Genomic DNA, 24,196 nt, shown 5'->3' with positions numbered 1-24,196 from the left:
CAAAACGTATTTTCAGCTTCTCTTCTAATTTTCGTATTTTAATCATGTCAAATCGCACTTTATTTCCTTTTGACGAATTGATTGTTGCTATTTCTTCTGGTGAGTTAAGGACATAATAGATTCACTGATTGATATAGTAATTAAGTGATTGATTTTGCGCTACGAAACAGATAATGCCAAGAATTCTAAATGTCAACTGAATTAAAGGAACGAATTATAAGATAGTCAACATCATAAATTTTGGTATTGTTTTTTGTCATTTAATCACTATATTGCTCTGTAATTCCATTGAGCTTCTTAAATAAGGATTGGAATATATTATAAGAAAATATATGTCTACGGAGATATATATATATATATATATATATATATATATATATATATATATATATATATATATATATATATGAAATAAAATGGAGATAAAAGGACCTGAATACTCAACGTTTCGCCCGATTTATGCGGGCTTTTTCAAGAGGCATGGTCATTGACGAGAGAGTCGTAAGATTTGGGGTTATATGTAATGATGGGGGAGAGCAGCGTGTTTTCCTTATGTAAATTAAATGTCTATATACAGATATACATTTTATGAGAGAAAAAATAAATTAGAGTAAACTAGCGTAGTGAATTACGTCTAAAAGTTAAAATATCGTAGAGATTTAAAAGATTGCGTCTGGAAATATAACCGTGATAGATTAAGTAAATAAAATGAAACGAGATTACGAAGGGAGTTTTTAAAAATTAGAGATAATTGAATTTTTTGACAAATACAAAAAGAAAAGCACTAAAAATTTACCATAACCGAAACCGAGACAATTCCCTAAATAGCATGACACACGACAGACAATTAACATTACCAACTAATGAAAACAACGACACATCTATAAGAACCTAAATAAGGCAGGCATTCAAATAACAAAACTAAACTCTTTAACAATTAGGGATCTAACACGCAAAATTATGACTAATACCAGCACAAACACCAAAGACGGAATATATTCCATACCCTGCCTTGACTGTGGAAGAATATACGTAGGAGAAACTCAACATGATTTAAATAAAAGAATATATGAACACAAAAGAGATGTAAAAAAACAACAATACACTCAAAGCCATATTTTGTCACATCATGGAGAACGACCACCATTTTAATTTTAACAAAGCAACTTTCCTTAAACACATACATAACAGATCCACACGACGTTTAATTAAGTCAGCTATAATCTCCCATTCCAACAATATAATTAAACAAAGAAAATGTTATTTCCACATTGCACCCTATCTACCGAAAATAATTATTAAAGAGAACAATTTAGACACAGGTTAAACTCAATATATATATATATATATATATATATATATATATATATATATATATATATATATATATATATATATATTAAAAAAAAATCCATTTGTAATTTCACTTCATTTTATTATTTTTATTTTACTTATTTACTGTATTTTATTTTATCACTGTCTAATTTAAGACCCCATTTTATCACCTCCTATTCTTATTTTTAGACGTCATCTACAGTTACTACACCATTTTATCCCAATTCAATTATCTTTAATTTTTAAAAACTCCCTTCGTAATCTCGTTTCATTTTATTTACTTAATCTATCACGGTTATATTTCCAGACGCACTCTTTTAAATCTCTACGATATTTTAACTTTTAGACGTAATCCACTACGCTAGGTTACTCTAATTTATTTTCTCTCATAAAATATATATATGCATATAGACATCTAATTTACATAAGGAAAACACGCTGCTCTCCCCCGTCATTATATATAGCCCCAAATCTTCCGACTCTCTCGTCAATGACCATCCCTCTTGAAAAATACCGCATAAATCGGGCGAAACATTGAGTATTCCGGTCCTTTCACCTCCATTTTGTTTCATATCGTCGTATTTAATCAAGCTCAAAAATCATATATATATATATATATATATATATATATATATACATATATATATACGTGCTATTTATTTTATATATATATATATATATATATATATATATATATATATATATATATATATACGTGCTATTTATTTTATCGTGTATGTTCTGTTACATATTCGTCATTGAAGATAAATACATCACATATCTTTCCTAACTCTCTTTCTCACTCTCTTATTTTCTCATTGTTTCTCGATATAAACAAGCACAATAAATATATGTTTTATAATTTATTTTAGCCATAAATAAAATTAACACATGTCATATTTGTGCAGGTCCTTTTTCTTGTTTTATTTGTCAGGCTTTTTTGTTCCGTCTAAAAAAATTTCCATCATCTTCCGAATAATTTGATATATAAACATGTGTTTGGCATTTCTTTATTTTCTTCATCTTCTAACTGACAATGTAAAATATAAAACAATTCAATGGTGTTATTTTTTTCCAGTTTGCCCTGACGGGATTTCGAGTTCAACTACTCTCAGGTCGCCCTCCATAGAAAGTGCCATGTCTTTGCAAAACTGCGGTGAGAAGGGCTGTGTGATCGCGTGGTTTCAAATCTGTGCAATTCTTCGACGATGTTGAACGATCCAGGTCATCGGTATATGCAGTTCCCACTGTGGCAGCTCCAGATAGTAGCTCATAATTGTGTAAAGGGAGACTCGGCTGAGAGAGTCCGAAGCTGGCCAGGTTGTAAAGACCCACCGAGGTGTGCATAGAACTCAGCATATTGTTGTAGATACTGCTTCCTCTCTGTGAATTAAACAAGAAAAAATAATAAATTAAACTAATAGAATGTGAAAATTTCAATATTAATCAATAATATGAAAATTTAATTTTATCATTTGTAAATAGCAATAATTTCTGTTAAAGAAGAGCCGCCTGTTCTTGTAAGTGAGTAAATATGTGATGGGATAGCCGAGAATTCGAACTTGCGAAGCTAGATTTGGAATTGAGAATTCCGATCATAAGTTAAATTAAATAATACAGGAATGTTATTAAAAATGGAATGTAGAATTACCATTGTTTAGTTCACATAAAATAGTTAGATATTTGTTTATTGAAAAAGGAATGTAATGATGTAATTTTGTTTCTGTTAAAGAAATGAAATTAAAATAAGGAATTTAAAAAACGGACAATGGAAAATGTTATTTGTAAAGTGGGTTATAAAATTAGGTCAGAGAAATCGGATTGAAACATGTGAGTAACAATGCATGCTTAAACACGTGTCTGATATGCACGTGTTGGTCATGCAATGACGTCATGAGTTTTCAATATAGTTGGAGCTTGGCAAAGGGAAGTCAGTGAGTCAGAGACAGAGCTGACATGGAAGCTTGGAAGCGGAGGGGAGAAGAAAGAATCATGTAGAGACTTGAATTCCTTGATGCAAAGCCATTGACCGATCGAAAATAGAATAAACGAATGTTATCATTTTTTTGTATCTGCGTCTTCGTGTTATGTTATTCAACAGAAAAGGCATTGTCAATTTATATTATAAGAACTTTGTTAAAATCATCATCTCAAAAATAGGTAAAAAAAATGTGTTAATGTTATAGAAACACTCCCATTCACAGAACTGTTAAACACTATAAATGTGAAACGTACTATCTCTCTATCTATATATATATATCAAATCTCCTCTCATTGTGTATTACATGCCATCGACTCTCCTGTATTAACATGTAACCTGTCACTTTATATATAAGACCTGTCTCTATCTCACAACATGAACACTCTAAGACTCTCTTACTAACACGAACAACAAATATATAACATCAATCCTCTTCTAACAAGAACAAAGATATAATATATGTCTTCCCTTCTAAAATATAACCACTACATAATATTTCCTCCTTTTTTCATATTTTTGGTTTTCGTAGAAATCGCTCGGTGGTTCGGTCACGTGCTGCGTCGGTCGGGGGATGAGTTCTTCCGTGAATTGGTGGCGCCCATTGCACCCACTGGTTAGAAGAAGCGCTAAGGTGGCTAACTTAAGATTTGGCTCGCGAGAGTAAAAGTAGATATGGAGATCATTTCCGGTCCTCGCGTTTTTTTTGGGGGGGGGTCCGTCGATAGAACTGAGAATAGCTGGATCATGCTGTCGACTCTGCTGCCTGTCGTCATGGATGGATGGCTTTGACGCGAGATGCGGTTACCACCATTGGGGTCGGCTCAACCCATCCCGGGTAAATGTCCCTACAGGCACAGATAGGCTCCAAAAGAGGCATGATTTGGTTTGGTTGTTTTGTTTACGACATATCAACCTTTTTAAGGTTATTTAATGTCAAGTGCGATCATTTTGGTAAAAGAATTTTTCTGTAAGTTCTTTATATCTTCAAATATATATTCATGTTGTTTTGTTAGGTCGTTTTATTTTACGGCATATTCCCGCCAATTTCATAAAAGTTTTCATGTATTACGTTCTTTATATCTTTAAATATTTATTCCTGGTGTTTGGTTTGGTTGTTTTGTTTTACGGCATAGCAACCCTTTGTAAGAATACAATCATTTATCATAAATAATTGTATGCTTCAAATTCTTTATATTCCTGGCGTTTAGTTTGGTTTAGTTGTTCTATAGAGGATAATTGTTGTTTTTGTTTTTGGCTTTGCAGTACATGATTTAGTTTTGCAAAGGGAAAAACATTAACATCAATTGTTAGAGCATTTCAAGTCACAAAGCTGGTACATCCGGACACGCTGGGATAGGAACACCAGTACGAGGTATGATATCACTTGACTTAAGTCGGTAAAAAATAAAACAGCTCCTAGATCAAAAACGATGTGTTAGATTGATCCTTACTTAGAAAACAGCAATTAATTCCCTTTTGTCAGAGACATCGCTCATGGAATGTAAGGTAAATCGCACACAATAAGAAAGAGAAAGTTACGAGACTGCAGAAAATAAACACAATGTAAAATTTTGACTCTCCTTTTTCTATCATAAATGACAACTGAACATGTACGACATTGCTTAGTTTTTACTTGCGTACGTTTGTTCTTGTAAATACGATTATCAGTATTTAACTGTTTGTTTATGAGCGGTTATATATGTTTTCTTTTTTTTTTTGCGCTAGTATTTCATGGGGGGCGATGTTATTTTTGTAAACTTTTAGAGGTGTTCGTTTATTTAGGATTTATTTCATTCTGGAATATGAAAGTGGCAGGTCTCAGCAAATCAGAAAGAAGGAACATGGTTGGGAGCCTTTATTATTTAGGATTCGGAAATCGGAAAGAATATGTTATGTCTATGTATGTCTTAGCCAGTGACGAAGAGTGTAATCACACTATAGTTGAAAAATGTAGGATTGGACCCGGTGGTAGCGTTGTGAGCTCTAAATATTGAGAAAGAAAAATAGAAACTTCTTCCTTTGTAGATGTTGCAATTGCTCATCGGATGTAACCCAGCATTTTATTATCACAAGTGAATGCGTCAGAAATGGTGGTTGTAAGCTACATAATATAGTGACTATCAAGGTAGATGTATTGAATTTGTATGTGACATTTGTTGTTGAAACCTACGATACTTTGATCCTGAAGGGAATTTCTGCAATCAAAAGATTATATATGGAGATATATACACACATGCATACATATACATACACATATGATGATTGCGACGTCTTGTCAGACGAGTGCCACTTCCTCAGTCACTGAACGTCCATGTATTGAAGATGGCTTTTTTGTCCTGCCAGCGACTTGCATACCCTGCAGACATGACATCGATGACGGTCATTGGTTTAGAAGAAACTAACAGCAACAGGATTTGTATAACCGTGCTCTTTCACGTGATTGACAAGACTTGCCTTGAACGACGGAACCCAGTCACACACCTCACAGATCCATAAGTCTTCATGATTAGGTGGCAAGGCTTTGTGTTTCCTACATGCTCTTTTGAGCTTCGCTCACTCTATCTTGGCTGCTTGCGATCAGACTCTTGGAAATTCCAACTATGAACAGGAACATAAAAGCTTACCAAAGGTTGCATATTTTTATGCACATACTTACACACACATCCATATATATATATATATATATATATATATATATATATATATATATATATATATATATTTAGAAAAATATAGAAAATAAAATCATGGTTGTGTAATAATTAATTCCTCCTGGCATTGAAATGGCATTATTAGCATGTGTGCTCTGAAGTGATAAACATCTTAATTCAGCTCCTTATTAACAATTTGAACTATATTGCAAGGAATCTTTACTTAAACAATATATTTTTATAAGACGTATGAATATATATATATATATATATATATATATATATATATATATATATATATATTATAAGACGTATAAATATATATATATATAATTATCCACTGACACGTGTTTCGTCGTCTACGACTCCCCAGAGTAGCTGAATCTAGCGATTACTCGTAGACGACGGAGCACGTGTCAGTGGATAATTATATTCTAAAAATAATATGTATACCGCTCCCTATGCGGGGGTACCAAATTGGTTAAAGGGAAAATTATTCCCAACTCGCATTTAGGTAAAAATGCACTTTCGTAAATATTTGGATTCATTCAAAACGTATCGCAAAAACCAAAAACAAATAACATCTCTCTCTCTCGCACTCTCGCTCTCTCTCTCTCGCACTCTCTCTCTCTCTCTCTCTCTCTCTCTCTCTCTATATATATATATATATATATATATATATATATATATATATATATATATATATATATATATATATATACGTACATACAGTGTGTGTATGTGATGGGGTGATTGGCACCGTCGTCATTGGGTGTAACGACGACAGAATTGGTGTAACAGATATATTGCAGAGCAAATGAGACATCGTTATCTCAAAGGACAGGACATAAGTGCGGAAAAAGTAAGAATTGTCAAAGTTCGGTAGAAGAAATATAATGAGAGAGACAGTCTCGAAGATCAAGACAGAGATTAGTGAAGGTGGTCAGTTATAAAAAAACGTATGATTCGTGAAAAGCTTAAAAAACAAGAGATTATTAGTGAATTCACTTAAGCCCAGTGAACATTGGAACAAAGGTTAATAAAACAACGAATACAACCTTTGTTACTTTACTTGCTTTTTATTCCTTTTACCTTTGTTTTATGTTGTTTATTAATACCATTAAAAATCTACATAAAAATCCTAACACACACACGCACACACACATATATATATGTATATATATATGTATGTGTGTATGTATATATATATATATATATATATATATATATATATATATATATATATATATAGAGAGAGAGAGAGAGAGAGAGAGAGAGAGAGAAATAATGTTTTCGTTGTCTCCTTTTGGAAAAAGGAGACAACGAAAACATTATTTCTCTTTGGGGAACTTTGACCCTTTTCTCCATTGTTTCCCCCTCCCTCGTTGTGCCAAGTTTTAGTCGCTTTTAAACGCCGTATTTTCAGATTAAATCTTTCTTTTGATCGTTTTATTTTTTTTTTTTTCTTAATTTTGGTACATCCAAATTCCCCCGTAGTGCTTTTTTAATTTCGTCAATAATATTGTTTTGTATGCTATCGATTTTTTCCAGGCGAGATGATAGCCGAAAGAGCTCTCGAAAAATTTCCGCACATTCTATTTAAATGATCATATAATTTTCGTACCTCTAAACAGTTATATATATATAATATAAAGCTGAATGTGTGTGTGTGTGTGTGTGTGTGTGTGTGTGTGTGTGTGTGTGTGTGTGTGTGTTTGTCACGAATAGGCTCCTATCTAGGTGTGATCTGACAGACCGGTGGTTCATTAAAACTGGTTCATTCGCGCCTGGTCCAGAAACTATGGAAATAAAAAATTTAAAAATTAAAAAGAAACGTTTACAAGTGCTTTTATATAGGTCTACATAAGAATACTTTGATAAGTATGTTTTAACTTAAATAGGGATGGTATTATAAAACTGTGGGGTCTGCGTTCGCGCCTGGCATCCGTAGAATGGAAAATGATAATTATGTTTCAGTTTTAAGAAATATGGTATAATAAAATCATGGGGTGTTCGTTCGCGTCTGACCTCCATAGAATGGAAATATGTCACAAAGTTTAACAAGGTTTTTAATATAGATCCACAGAATATTGTGATAAATGTTTCAGTGTGAACAGTTATGGTATAATAAATTATGGGATTTATCTATTTTATTTTTATTTTCATCATATTTTGCTTTGGTTTTGATACCCCCAAATTCGAAGCTATCTGTTTACAGCCCTTTCTTTTCATAACCTATCATACTTTCATAAATCAGAGTCCATTTTCTGTAGGCTGTTTTTGAACCCAGTCAACGACGGGTACTTTTACTAGTATATATATATATATATATATATATGTGTGTGTGTGTGTGTGTGTGTGTGTGTGTGTGTGTGTGTGTGTGTGTGTCTGTGTGTGTAAGAATTTTAAACCAAAGAGAAAAATATAATGAACACAGTACAGCTAGAATTTTATATACAATAAAACACATTTAAATAAGTTTTCTCTTTGAAATTTTGCGAAAGATAAATATGTATATATTAAGTGAACGTTAGATAGATTTTAATTTGTCAGAGGAAATTTTATACATTAATTATGCAACCATGAACATCGTACAGCATATACAATGAAAATAAGCGTAATTTAAGTGAACAGAACGAATTTGCTTGTAAATAAAAACTTTTGACGAAAATATGCAATGGTTCTCGGAATTACAACTTTAACATTGTTTACTAAATCTTACGTCTATAATCGTTTAGGTGTACACTTAAGGAAACGAAGTTTATAATCCAAGATTGCGACTTTATTCATCAGTATTTCAGGGGGATACACTGATTCCGTAACCATTCCATGTTTTTTTATAGAATGATGAGACTTTGACTTCAAAATATGTCTAAGTTCCTTATACCATTTCTTCATTTTCCTGGCGCATTTTTGAGGATTTCAAGTAGCCAAATAGCTGTTGCATAGATCTGGAGAATAGAGTAGGTTTTATGTTTGACCGTATTCAGTAAGAGCAGATGTTCCACTAACATGAACATTCTCGTGACAGTTGTCTAAGCGTTACTACTTTCGTGCTGGCTTGTAATAAATTGGAAAGTTATTTTTTTGTTTGTTTTTTTTTTGTGACACCATCAGTAGAAAATTGCATTACATGGCTAACATACGCTTTCTGTGTAGTTTAGTTTTTCATCAGAGTTTCCTGTTCCTAGATTGATTGTTAAACATAGCTAATGAACTAGATCTACCCCTTGGGATTTCGGAATGAGGTTTACAAGTGCCACATTTTGCTCAAATGTGGCATTACACTATAAAAGGCAGAAGCGTTCATCTGCCTAAGGTATTGTAGATATACTCGCAAATCGAATGGAGGAAAAAATTGATTGAGTCAAGATATATATATATATATATATATATATATATATATATATATATATACGGCACATAATATTCACACATAATACGGCGCATAATATTCGCACATAATATTCATTATATATATATATATATATATATATATATATATATATATATATATATATATATATATATATATACGGCACCTAATATTCATGAATGATCATCCATTTGGTACTGACACAGATCAACGTTGCTTAACTTCGCTGAACTAATCGGTGTGCGAACTGTATTTTAGGATAGGTTACGAAGTTAGATAGGTTTAGTCAACGCTGCTATTATTGCGATCGACTTGTTTCACAATGCATTGTATTCTGTTTTACTTATCGCTGTGTTTGATTATTTCTTCATTCAAGCGCGCTAATAATGCTATATAATATTTTAGTTACTCAAGATAACCAGTGTAAAATATACATTAAACTTTCTAACTTATTCTGTTCACTTACCTTACCTGTGATTTGACTCGGGGGTGAAGTAGTGGATCTGTATTATATCTATATTGATTCAAACGCCCTTTTTTATTGCGTTGAAACACCTGCCAACAAAGCCCCGAATCGTTGACGCGTTATTGTGGACAAATACGACACCCACTTTAAACACAACTTTCTTATTGACAGGTTTTCATTCGAAATTGACGAATAAATTGATTTCTGATATCTTCATTTGCTACATCACACAACTTCGATTTAAGCTGGTTGTTCAGCATCATCTGTGTCTGTATGACTTCGACTAAAGTCAGTATACGACATCTGAAATGTTGTTTCCCACAGAGCAAACACTTATAAAAAAAATTGCTTTGCTTGAAGAGTATTTTTATCATGCAAAAACAATGCTTTATCAACACATGAAATTCAGATATTTCTATCATTTTGAAAATTTGCCAGAGTAGTTACACTTAAATTACTGTAATTTGTAAACTAAAAATCTTAATGTGCTCAACTTTTGACACGTTTCATTTGAAGGTTGATACTTCACCAAGATGTATCCATTTTTTATGAGTGATGCTAGCTAGATGTAATCTAAGCCTTAGCAATTGATGTGTATTGTTTATAATTTCAGTTACAATAAATTCCAGCTATTAATAAAACAGAAAACGTTGTTTTAAATAGTTGAATGGTAAGGTGATAGATAGAGAGTGGTCACAATCTCAACTTTAGTTAACAGAAGTCGGCGAAATCACGTGATTTCAAGGGGAATTCGGTATCTTCCTTGCAAGACTTCCAGGAGAGTGGTTGCGTGTTATTTAATAACAATAATAATAATAATTATTATTATTATTATTATTATTATTATTATTATTATTATTGTAGTAGTAGTAGTAGTAGTAGTAGTAGTCCCAGTATTTAGGCAACTTTTGAACTTAAAAATAAATATAAAAATTATAGAACAATAAAAATAAGAATAGAATAATGTTACGATATCTGTTTATAAATGTGTTAGGTGAAGATACTGAAATATCATATAAAAATCAGTGTTAGTTATCCGACCAAGTATCTTTCAAAAAATAAAACTATGTTAATTTTTTAGTAGAAATAAAAAAGAAGATATGATATTGTTTAAATTGTAAGGTGAAAGTACAAAACGTCAAAGAACATTAGTGTCCGCTTTCTCCCTAGTAGTAGCTTTAATAAGAAGAATACTAATAATAACAGTGAATGATAGACGCATTAAAAGTAATAATAAAACTATTTACAATAACAACAAAAGTATTATATATTTTGCGTGAATAATTTGGAATTTGGTTTTCTGGTATGTAACCTGAATGGTTAATGTGAAGGAGTGTTTTTGCTATGGAAAAAGTTTTGCTAGGTTGGCAAAGTTACAATACCATCTGTATCGAAAGGGACACTTAGAAAGGTTTTTACCGTGTTCAAAAATACAAAATGCACATCTGAAGAACGACTGGTTCTAACGTTAATGTTTTTGCCTCACTCCCACAGCTACTTAATCCCACATAGGTATTGTCAATTTAACGATTTTGCTAAACTAAAATTCGAACGGGAGTGTTTATTAATTTCTAGTTTTTTACCAACGTAATATGTATGAAATTACTGTATCTTTTACGTGGAATAATCTCTCGATAATATGTCCTTAAGTATGGGATAGAAAAAAAACTCGGTTATTTCAGGGTTTGTGGTATGGCTAAATTTAAAGAGAGCAAAAAGTTACTACTACATATGTGGGATTAAGTAGCTGGGGGAGTGAGGCAAAGAACGCAAATTATAATATTTTCAAAACGCTGAGGAAATGTGCTATAATATGAGTTTTATTCGTTTTTTTATGGAGTAAATCTTATATGTGTTTCGTTGAATTGGGAAAAATCACTAAATAATTCCTCAGAGACAAATGTATGTTCCTCAAAAAACTGTTGCACAGTTTTTTTATATGGAATAAAAAAGGCTTTGAAGAAAAAATCATATAAAAAAAGAGGAGGGAATACATTTGTCTATGGGGAGGTGTTTAATAGTCTTCCGTTCTTCAACATAACACGTGTAAGACACACTCTATACAAAGCGAATGTGATCGAAATACAACTTCTGGTTCTACAATGAGAACTAAATATATGTTAATGTTTTAAAGAAAATGAATGGAGTCATGTTGAGTCGAGGACAACTAGTACACAAAAATATGAGGCAAGGAAATGAGAATTAATAAGAAAAACGTTATGATATCTAGTAGTAAAAACTAATGTAATATAAGGATTACATTCGAGATACTTTTCGGCCGACTAATTTTCAGGAAAGAAAATTGTCGGTGAATAACGTTTAAAACAAGATATCTGTAAATGAGGTGTAAATAAATAATCGAATGGAGGAAAGAAAATATTGGATGAATAAAGATATATATATATATATATATATATATATATATATATATATATATATATATAGTCATCCACATACAGTAGTGTTTCGCTGTATCACAGCTCATCAGTGCGGCTAGACAGTCAACTACCCCAAACCGGGATCGGAACCCTACTGTCCGTACAACAATCAAGGCTTTGAACCATTACGCCAATCCGCAGCTTCTGTGCGAGTAGTGAATTAACGATGTTTTCACATCGTCCGAATACCTAAGCTTGATTTGTTTACATAAAGAGCATCGCTTAATACACCAATGGTATATCGTGTATCACTTTGCAATATGCTGAACTCATATGTTTGGGGTCCTTGATATGACCTAAAACTATATCCGATGATAAGGCCCCAGCTTGCGGGTCTTGGGGAGTGTGAAGCCACCCTTTAATTGCCATTGCTCCCAGGTCCACTCTGACCCGTAGTGGTAGTACCTGTTAGGGCCCCAACTATGGGTTAAATAGAATACGACTTAAAAAACAAATATACTACATTAAAAAGTCGTTCCTCAAAAGCACTAGATTCGGCATTAAATAACCTGAAAAAGGTTGATATGCCGTAAAAAAAAAACAACCAACCAACTAATCATATGTTAGGCAAAAAAGCATTGTTTTCAATATTACAAACGAGGATTCGACATCATATGTGCGTGTAATAGAACAAAAGCTAAATATCTTGACGAACATAGGTATTATTTTTTGTATTTTTTTCTAGAGGTCTAGAAAAAAACTAATTCCCATGTTCGTCAATACAGGCACTAGGAATTTGATTGTTCAAGAAAATAATTGACGGAAAGGATGATGCTACAGAATATATGATTTGTGGAAAGTTTTCTGGGTCAGATGTGCACCTTGCAGCAGGGTAAAATGGATTGACTCAGAGAGATTACCGCAGAACGCATGACCGCGTTGGGCTTACTGAGAGTTTCGTAGGAAGTTTGAGGTGACGTGTTCTGAGATATCTGATGAAGTGAGAACAAATGAGGATGGCAGTGTATAGGTATGGTAACACAAAAGAATCATGAAAACCAAGCAACTGGAACATAATCGTTCGGATTTGGTAGTTATTGACAGTCTTAAAGAGGTGACACATCGTAGACATTTTAGTGCTCTTGGACAATAATGTGATAGAGAAAGAGAACGAGAAAGATGATCTTTGTGTTAAGATGGATTCACGGGGTTAAAACCCAAGTAATCCGGGTGATAGTTGGTATGCTAGACATAGTATCAAGTCGGCTGAAAATACATCTGAGAAAGCAAAACTACAGATTCCCGATGTGTTGGGCGGTCTTTAGACCTTTAGCATTGTAGGTATAATCAAAATCCTTAGGAAAAGGAGCCAGGATTGAGAGAGTATCCTTTGAGAATTAATCTCATCTCTTTTCAGGAAGATGTTAGTAAACGACTTATTATTGGCTCACAAGGAGCTTACACAGGTCTTCAGAGATCTTTCCCTGAAAACAGCCTGTGGTGTTCCCTGGAAGCTGAGTGTCAACAAGTCTTCCCAGGTTTCCAGTCCTCTCCACCTCTTTCGATAACATTTGCAAATAAATTTGCATTATCGCAACAGCTGCTTGCCATTGATTTTTCGTTGGCAGCAGTTATTGGTATTTGCTATTTATTTATTTATTATTATTATTATTATTATTATTATTATTATTATTATTATTATTATTATTATTATTAAGTTTTCCTAGCAAAATAGCTTGATTTCATTTCATGTAATACGTTATTGAAATGATTTTCTTGTCTCGCGGATAATTAGATAATGAGGTATTCTCTTTACGAGTTGAACGTCATTTAAAATATAAAAAGTATATACTTTTTTATATTCTTTCTTATGTTTCTTTTTTTGGTCTTGTAATCCTTTTAAGATGGCGCGTATTAAGAATTCACGAAAGTGGATTTTGATTATTTTCTTTCGCTATTATCATATATAAGACTTGTGTTATTTTAATTTTCTTTTTATGTTATTTTTGTTTTTTGATCTTATGTTACAAGAATTTTTTTATGAAATGTTGTCGGCCTTAAAAAATCTTTTGATCACGTACAGACTTATTCGAATCAAAACTCTTAATAAATGTATAAATGCGAAGACACAGAGGTATACACACACATATATCAAGGAATGTATGTATATATAGCAAAGTATTTTAACGTATACTGATCACTTTTAGATGTATACATCAATATATACATATATATATGCACATATATTTCTTATCGATATCTGTATATCAATTAATATATATATATATATATATATATATATATATATATATATATATGTATGTATGTATATATAAGTTTAGTGGTTAAACTTAAATTCTGAAAATCAAAATATAACTCGAATATATGTGTCCATATTTTTATTTTCAGAATTTAAATTTAACCACTAAACTTATATAATGCTCTATTCTTAAATACTGAGCTTTTCCTTTTTTTGGCTAAGATCACCCTGAAAGTATTATCTCTAGTAATATCAATCAGGATTTTTCATCTGATTTGTAATCTGTGTCTTATCTCGCTTATAAATATATATATATATATATATATATATATATATATATTACTGTACGTATACATATATGTAGATGTTAAATTTTATATATATAAATAAAATATGTATATGAATGTAGGTATATATATAAATATTTATCTATCTCTCTCTCTATATATATAGTTCTTATAAGTATATATGTATATATAATACATACACACAGAGACATATATATATATAAATATATATATATAAATATGCATATATATAAATATATATATATATATATATTTATTAATTTATATAATGTGATTTATTTATATAATTTTCTGCATAGGTTAGACACATTTACTAATCATCCTAAACTTGGAACAACACTGGTTGCTAAAGTGTAGGCATAATCATACGAAACATTTTTATCTAGAATCCTTATTCTTATTTTGAATAAATTCCGTGTTGCCAAGAATATACATTTCTAAATTATTAATGATCGGTTCTAATAAAAAAAAGTAATATAAGAGTTACGACTTTTTAATCATGCAACCGTTTAAATGTTAAAATTTACGAATAAAATCTGCCTATAATAATCACACACTCCACATGTGTTATAGAATACAAAGGCAGGGAATTTTAGCCTGACGATTCACTACGGGAATGAAAAGCAAAAGCTTCTATGTAGCTTAATTACGATAAATATGTTTTCTTAACTTACTATCTAGCTCTACTTACGTATTTATTACTTTGAGGTAAAACTGAAAATCGCTACATAAAATCCCTTTGTAGGATTTTATGTTCATACATGAAATACGTAATATATCTTTAATTTCTAAATATATATATATATATATATATATATATATATATATATATATATATATACGTGTGTGTGTGTGTGTGTGTGTGTGTGTGTGTGTGTGTGTGTTAGCGTACGTATATTTAACATTGCTTCAAATGCTTATGAGCTTTAGTTTCTTTTACAAACTTTCTCTTAAATAGTTCATTGCAGAAGGGTGGAAAATCTCAATGCTAGACGGTTTTTTTCCTTAGTTGTGTGTAAGTCTCGCCCACCCGTCTCAGCTTGGGTAGAATTAACTTCGTTATCATTGAAGAGAGGAAATGGAAGTTAAGTTTGAAAAAATAAAATGGCGGCAAAAAATGGCGAAAAAACTGATGGCAAAAAATGGCGAAAAACATTGCGGAAAAAAATGACGGCAAAAAAATTGCGGTAAAAAAAAGACAAACGCGTTAGTTGTAGTTGTATTCATACCAGTCTCGGATACATCCTCGGCAATCAGCACAACAGAATCTGAGCCATTTTTAACCTTTTTCATCGGGTTGGGGTATAATACTGTATAATGTCTACTCTCTCAAGCTTCTTACGTTTCGAGAGGAGTTATTGTTACCGCTGAATGTCGCATTTTCTTCTAGACAGCGTGCACTTCTACTAGCTTTTCCGCTCTTACCTTTCAACCTTGTGTCGCATTTTCCTGGAGTGGGGTATGTCAATACAAGACGGGAAATGCTTATTAATCAAGATGGAAACCGTAAAGTAAAAGAAACTTGAGTAAATGAACAAAACAATTCATTAAAAAAGAATAAAAGAATATTTAATAGCTGAAAAAAATAAACGAGAAAAATCAACAGAGGAAAAAGATATAAAAGAAAGGCGAAAATGATCAAAGTTAAACATTAACTTCAGCTACATCCGCTCGGCACTATTTCAAAACGGCATGTGACTGCATAAAATATCTTTTTATGTTACAACAATTTGAATAATCAAACAAATGGAAAGCAAATGCTCGGCTGAGCTCCAATCTATTGTCCCCCCTCGCCAGACTTTCACAAGAAACACTCGTCTAGCAGAAAACACTATCACTAATTTCCCGCACTCTTTATCTGTGCCTAAACCTGAACGTAGATTCCATGAGCAAAGCTTCTTTCTTAGAACTGCACGCCTATGGAATTGTCTTCCGTTTTCCTGCTTTTCAGCTGACTACAATATGGTTGTCTTCAAGTCTCACATAAACAGGTTTTGGTGAACCGTTCCATATAAGTTAACAAATTTACCGAATTCCCATTATTAACGATTACTATATTGTCCAATTTCTACCGTACACTCTTTAACCCTTATCCTTGAGTGACCTCTTGCCCTTGATAAGTGATGATGCCTATGTAAAAAAAAACATTTTGTGGATACGATACAAATATAGAAAGGAGATAATTCTGTTGCAACCACACCTCTTTAATCTTTATTAATATATAATAAGCTGTGAGCATTTATTAATTTATTTGAATTAATATGATTTGCTTTTAAACTAATTAACCAATACGGCATAATCATGTTTGCACACAGGTTCCCGTTAATTCACTGAAGTTAAGCAACGTTGATCCGTACCAAATTGGTTACTATTTCGGAATGCCGCGTGTAGTATGTTATTTTTAATTCCTATATTTGATTAATACAAATTTGGAGCTGTTAAGTGCAAGGTGGTATTGTGGACTATAATTAGTTTAATACATTTTTTAAGCACTTAATGACCTGGTATTTTGTGAAAATTTAACGACAGAAAAAGAAAATTATTAAATATTCACCAAATTTGAGTATTTTTATGAGGCAAAATCGGGAAAGGAAATCCGATTTGAGAATTCAAATATTTCATATTTGAATTAAATTTTATCCACGACCATAAGAAAAATGTAAAATCGATTTAAAAGGGAGAGAAAATAGAATCCCTTGAGAGAATTGTTTTGAAAAAATGAAATAAAATAAGGAAAGTTAAAAGATGAAGAGTTTTTTTTTAATAAGAAATAACCATGAAGAGAAGAATTTGAAATAAGTCTTTTTGTCAAGGAAATATGAAATAATGAAGAAGAAGAAGAAAGAAAGAAAGAAAGAAAGAGGATAAGAAATATGGACATAGAAAGAAATTAAACGAGTTGTCAAAAAAAAACCTTAGTGAGATGACAAAAAAATATGTAAAATGAAAGAAAAAAAACACTTTCAACGGATACATCTCAGCAGATCAAAGAAAATGGGTGTCACGTACTCGGAAGGAGATAATTGATAAATTCATTATAAACTGAACATATACATATATATATACATATATATATATATATAGAGAGAGAGAGAGAGAGAGAGAGAGAGAGAGAGAAAGAGAGAGAGAGGGGGATAGAGAGACAGAGACAGAAAGTGATACGATAAAATACATTTGATATATAGGTATGCAAACACACACATATACGTACATACACAGATACATATATACTTATTTGCATTACACATACATATACACACATATATACACACACACATATATATATGTATGTGTGTATGTGTAATGCAAATAAGTATATATGTATCTGTGTACGTACGTATATGTGTGTGTGTTTGCATACCTATATATCAAATGTATATATATATATATATATATATATACAGACACAGATACACAAGTACAGACACACACACGCATGCATAAACACACAACCATATATATACATATACGGTAAAGTAAAAGAAATATATATATATATATATATATATAGATAGATATAAAAATATATATACGGTTTATATGCATAGTATATATATATGTGTGTGTGTGTGTGTGTGTGTGTGCGCGCGCGTGTATATTCACGGTTGATATACATAGTATATATATATATATATATATATGTATATATATATATATATATATATATATATATATATATATTATACGTCGTTTGTTATCTTTATAGTGAACAGTGTGGGTGAATAGCAAACTTATGAGATTATTTAATTTTAATGAAACGACTAGTCTTTAGAGGTATTAACTCAGAAGCTTCTTTTACTTGCTAATTGATAAGAAGGTTAAAGACTACGTAAAGCATCTTGAGAATAAAACGATGGTTTAAAGCTTGCAACAACAACAAAGAATGGAACTTCTGTTTTGATTGTATGTAAAATTGAAAATCATTATTTCATAAAAACAAAGAAGTTATATTGCACTTACAAGTAATCATTTGCATAGAATTCATAAATCTGATGAAGAAATTATGCTTGTATCTATCTATCTATATCTATCTATCTATATATATATATATATATATATATATATATATATATATATATATATATATGACGTTACTAAATTAAAGGCTCCTGTTTGTTGACACAAACTGTTGGTGAGCTACGAAGATTGGAGTGGTACCATAAAAAACGAGCGAGTCTTGTGCTCCAGAATGTTTTCTTTACATGGTCACCACCATTTTTTTTTGGATTTAACAAAAGTAAAAGAAAAGTAATAAATAATCACCAAATTTTAGTGTCGTTTGAGTAATTATGAAATTTTTGCAGTATGCAAATTTTAACATGAATTCAATGATTCGTTTTTGCTTCTGACGCACATCCATTACAGAGGTAATTTCTTATGGTCTCACACCGTCAATATCTGCAACAGAGAGATGAAACTTTCAAGTTCTAAATGCATAGTTAAGGCATCATAACAATATAATTTTAAACTCTCTTTTTTCTATTCGGGCGGAATAAAATAATACGAGGCATTATTTTTGGAAAGCCTTTCATATATATATATATATATATATATATATATATATATATATATATATATATATATATATATATATAATCAAATGGGAAATAGACAAGCAAAAACATGTGAGGACCTAGACGATCCATGTAGATTATGCCTGAATGAAAAATTTGCTATCCTATATTTTAAAGAACCTCAACATCTATTGAACTGTAGGAAAGAAACAGCGAACAACTGTGTGCACAGGATGAACTTTAAGTTAGGATAGCGATACAAAATAATTTTGAAACGAACAATAATAGAAAATAAATAAAATAAATACATAAAATAAAATAACGATACATATTCATAAATAATTCTCTTTATATATAAAAAAAATAACAATATTCGAAATATAGACTACTACAATAAAAAGGATATCTACCCTTCTCATAAAAACACACAAAGGAAAGGGGTGAATCCAAGGTCAATTGTACCTTTGTTCTGTAAGTGCCCGCCTATTGGCTGATTAGGATAAGCGCCGTAGCAACTAGGAAACTGATTGGCTAACTAGAAAATTCAATAGCATGTGCGTGTATAAAAATGCGCTATAACCACAACTCTTCGCATTAGCCTGACGAATTCTCACGAGAATGAAACGCGAAATATTCTGTGTAGCTTAATTGGTGCAAAATAATGTCGTTTTATGACGTTCAACTTTAAGTAAAAAAACGAAATTTCTTTTGCAACAACCTAATATATATATATATATATATATATATATATATATATATATATATATTTAAATGAGAAAGGTCACCAACAATTGGTATGTATTTTTTAACATTATTTTATTAATCCGTGTTTTGACTTTTCATTTAAAAAAGGTATCATATTTAGATAATTGTAATAATGTTTTTAAATCATTGAAATAGTTTTTTACGCGTTTCAGACGTTCTGTGAAGCGTCCTCTTCAGAATGTATTCAAAATGTAAAATATTTAAAATATATTTAAAATGTGTTCAGAATGTATAAAAGCATTTTCGCAGTCCATTTTGGTGACATGTTTCAAGCGGTGGAAATGTCTGTAAATGATTCTAAATGTCTTCACGGGTATGTTCAATCCCTACAGTTGCTTATTGGGGGTCAGACCATGGTCATTGCTGTCTTTTGTTTTTCTCTCTCTTTTCTTGTTTCTCCCTTTATTATTTATTCATTTTTTTATTACTTGGGTGGAAATGATGGACACGTTGGTACTTGGCCAAATGAGTATGTAGGGGAGGGTATGTGTGTGTGTGTGTGTGTGTTTCATTGTATTGGTTTGTAGAATGTGTGTTATATGTTTAATTTAATTAAATTTATTTGCTTACCTAAGAAAGCAAATGTGATACAAGGTCGTTTTTAATGTGTGTGGAGGGCAGCCCTTCTTAAACAAGGGTAATTGGTAAGGATGTTTTCATTTAATTTTGATTGGGGAGGGGGTAGAGTTTAGTTTTTTTTTCTATTATGATTTTCGTTTTAATATTAGTCGGTTGGGGCATTCATAATATTATGTTTATTTTAATAAAGAGGCTTATTTATAAATAGACATGGTGGATTTTCTAATGTTCTATTTATTTGTCTCCCCATATAGGTAAGGCCAGACCCAGGATCGCTTTTTAATGTGGGGAAAATCTCGCTCCCCAGAAGGGAGGGGCACCTAGAAAAGCACAAGTATAAGAATGAGAATTATCTCAGTCATAAAGGATTCTCATCCACTGACTGAAGGTAGGAGGAGTGGGTGCAGTGTTGGAACAGATACTATACTTTGGGATTTTTTCTCAGTCCCCACGCAAACGCAGCCAATCTAAATACTCCAGGTACTATCATAATCCATACATCCCTATACATCAACATAACCAACCTTGCAACCAAAACAATGAAACCAACAACCCACACCATTATTTTTTAGGAATCCCTCATAAAATGACAATACCAGACTAGACAACATAAAACCCAAAGTCATAAATCTATCTACAGAGACACTTACAAAGAGCGAAATTGAAGTACTAAAACTGGGCCTCAAATTCTGCCCAATCCAATCCCCAAAAGTAACATAGCAAAGTTAAAGAAGGCCTTAAAGAATTTGAACGCAAATTCAGACTGATATATTTATTAAATGACAGGGAATACACAACAGACGATTCTCCAGTGAAAAAAAAAATCAACATACTTCCCCAACAAAATAAAACAATACAAAGGAACTAAACACCTTCATGAAACACTCTGGAACTTTAGCCCCCCAACAAAAAGAAACCCCCCACCAGTAATCTAACACGAAAACAAAATCAAGCACTGAAAAAAATCCGATTTAATAGCAACATAATTATAAAGGAAGCAGACAAAGGCAATCGTTTTGAGAATTAAAAAACGCGTCTTCTAAAAGAGAAAGTTGTATCCTTGTAGCCTCCAGTGCAGACTTAGCATTACAAAATGCGTTAACCAATGGCCGACTAGTGAGCTTGTAAACAAGCAGATGTTGGCTATTTTCGGTGCCTACAAATTCGAAATTGCTGAAAAATTCTAACGTGCAAGTGCTGGATGGTACAACCTACGTAGTCAGATGAAGACTATTAAATGATAAATGACCACATTGTATTATAGACTTAAATCAAAAAAGAATGTTGCTCCTTTTTTAGCCAAGTTTCTTTCTTTCTCTCTCTTCCTCTCTTTCTCTATCTATCTATATATCTATCTATCTATCAATATCTTTCTCTCTCCCTCTCCATTTTTATATGTATATATATAAAAGAATTTTTAGAATGTGAGAGAAAATATTATTTTCGCAATCCAGCAACGCCGAAGCTCACATCAAATCAGAAATCTAAAACTCAAATTTCGTCGTCATTAGTTGAACACATCCAAACCCTGAGTTCAGCTGATAAGCCCAAATGAGGTCGAAACTCGAGTCTTTGATTCCGGTTTGCTGGCTTTCATGGTTGCAACATTGCTTAACTATGGAAATAATTATATATATATATATATATATATATATATATATATATATATATAGCTTTAAAACTAACAAAAACCATAGAAAATAAACAAATAAATAAATTAAATAAACATGAATATACATAAATGATCACACATATATGTATGTATATATATGTATATATATGCATATGTGTGTGTACACATATGTATATTTATATATTATTAAAAAGATAGGAAAATGTCTGCCTTAAACCACTAACCTAGTTCTAAAACAGATCCTTTGTTCGATAAAATGCATGCCTATTGGCTGATAGGAAGGGGCGCGGTGGATACTAGAAAGCTGATTGGCTAACTAAAATCCTCAACAGAAGAGGACCATATAAAAACGAGAAACAACCACAGAATTCGCGCATAAGCCTGACGAATCCTAGAGTGGATGAAACGCCGAATATTCAGTGTAGCTTAATCGCCATATATATATTATAAATTACTATATATATATATATATATATATATATATATATATATATATATATATATATATATATATGTACATATATATATTAGCACGTCAGCTAGCGTTGTCCAGTCGTAAATTATGCTTCAATACGATATTTTAATTTATGCAGATTTCGTATTTATTATACTAGAGTTAATTTTCTATCGATTATTATACTGTACCCAATATATAGTATTAATTTCAAAAGTAAAACAACGTATGACTGGGGGCTTTCAGCTAGAATCAAAACATGAAGTTTTCCAGTATTAGTCGTTACTGTTTGAGCTAAGGTTCGATATATGAGAACACGTAAAAATTTAACGGACTGTAAAGCATAGACATCTATATTTGCAGATGCGAACAAGTGTATTTAAAGTCGACTTAAGCCTACTAAGTGCTTTTCGTTTGAATGTTGACATTCTAGCAGATATTTTTACCGGATAAAAATTATATCGTATTTGTTCCAAGGGTCCAAATCCCCTTTTCAATATTTGGTCTATAAACTTTAAACTTCAGTATTGAAAAGGGGATTTTGGTAGAGACCGTTCCTGAGACAGTCAGGCAGCCATGTCCAGTTTATTATATATATATATATATATATATATATATATATATATATATATATATATATATATATATATATATATATATATATATAATGTGTGTAATCCACCTGATGAATCGAACTGCGAAACAAATATGTGTTCCTGGTATTATGAGTGAGTTTAAGAAGACTTTTGAGTGTGACAATAAAACTCCTCCGCCATAGTTCATTTATGACTAATAAAAAATAAAATAGGAGTTAGGATTAAATATTAAAATATTAAAACTGGAAATGCATTTTTTTTTCTATGTATTTCAGCCACAGAACAAAAATGGATTAGCATGGCTGACGAAACAGACTTAATTACGTCCCTATTGTTGTTAGCGTTATCAACTTCAATGAAATGTGACAGAGTGCCTTTAGTTTATATATAAGATATAAGACGAACAATATATGCGTGTTGTAGTGTATGTGTATAGGATAACAGTTAGTATGCCTCCAACTATTATTTTAAGTTCATATTTTAACTTGTTTCTCATCAACTGTCAAAAACAGATTGAATGCATTTAAAGATTCGTCAAAACTTGCTCAAGTGGAATCCAGACTCTATAAATTGATCCAATATTTTATTCAATCCATAATTTGTTTCTTAAGCAGAATTATATAGTTTATTACCGATTAGCATACCAAATAACGGGAAGCTATAATGTAAGCGGCATGCATCAAAGAAAAACATTTTAAAACATGGCTTAATTCATTATGAAATATTTTCGTTGAAGATAAACTCATGGAGAGATAGATATATAAATAGTAATATGTATTCGTTTTACAGTCACACGCATATATATATATATATATATATATATATATATATATATATATATATATATATATATATATATATATATATAAAGAGAGAGAGAGATAAGAATAATGGAAATAC

At 31.4% G+C, this 24,196-nt stretch overlaps 1 protein-coding gene across 1 annotated transcript in view; it reads right to left on the bottom strand.

Moving 5' to 3' along the window:
* Positions 1-2,185: 2,185 nt before the first annotated feature.
* LOC145292922 (ALX homeobox protein 1-like) overlaps positions 2,186-24,196 on the bottom strand; it is a 91,869-nt gene continuing 69,858 nt past the window's right edge. Inside the window, exon 4 of the mRNA XM_080139086.1 lies at positions 2,186-2,718. Within this exon, the coding sequence (XP_079995212.1) occupies positions 2,437-2,718 (282 nt within the window). The 3' untranslated portion in view covers positions 2,186-2,436. The remainder of the gene's footprint in view (positions 2,719-24,196) is intronic.

This window comes from Euprymna scolopes, chromosome 14 (genome assembly GCF_053919585.1).
Source record: "Euprymna scolopes isolate OS-2025 chromosome 14, ASM5391958v1, whole genome shotgun sequence".
In the NCBI taxonomy this organism is placed as follows: Eukaryota; Metazoa; Mollusca; class Cephalopoda; order Sepiida; family Sepiolidae; genus Euprymna; species Euprymna scolopes.
The sequence above is the reverse complement of the archived record's forward strand: the minus strand, read 5'-3'. Positions and strand labels throughout refer to the sequence as shown.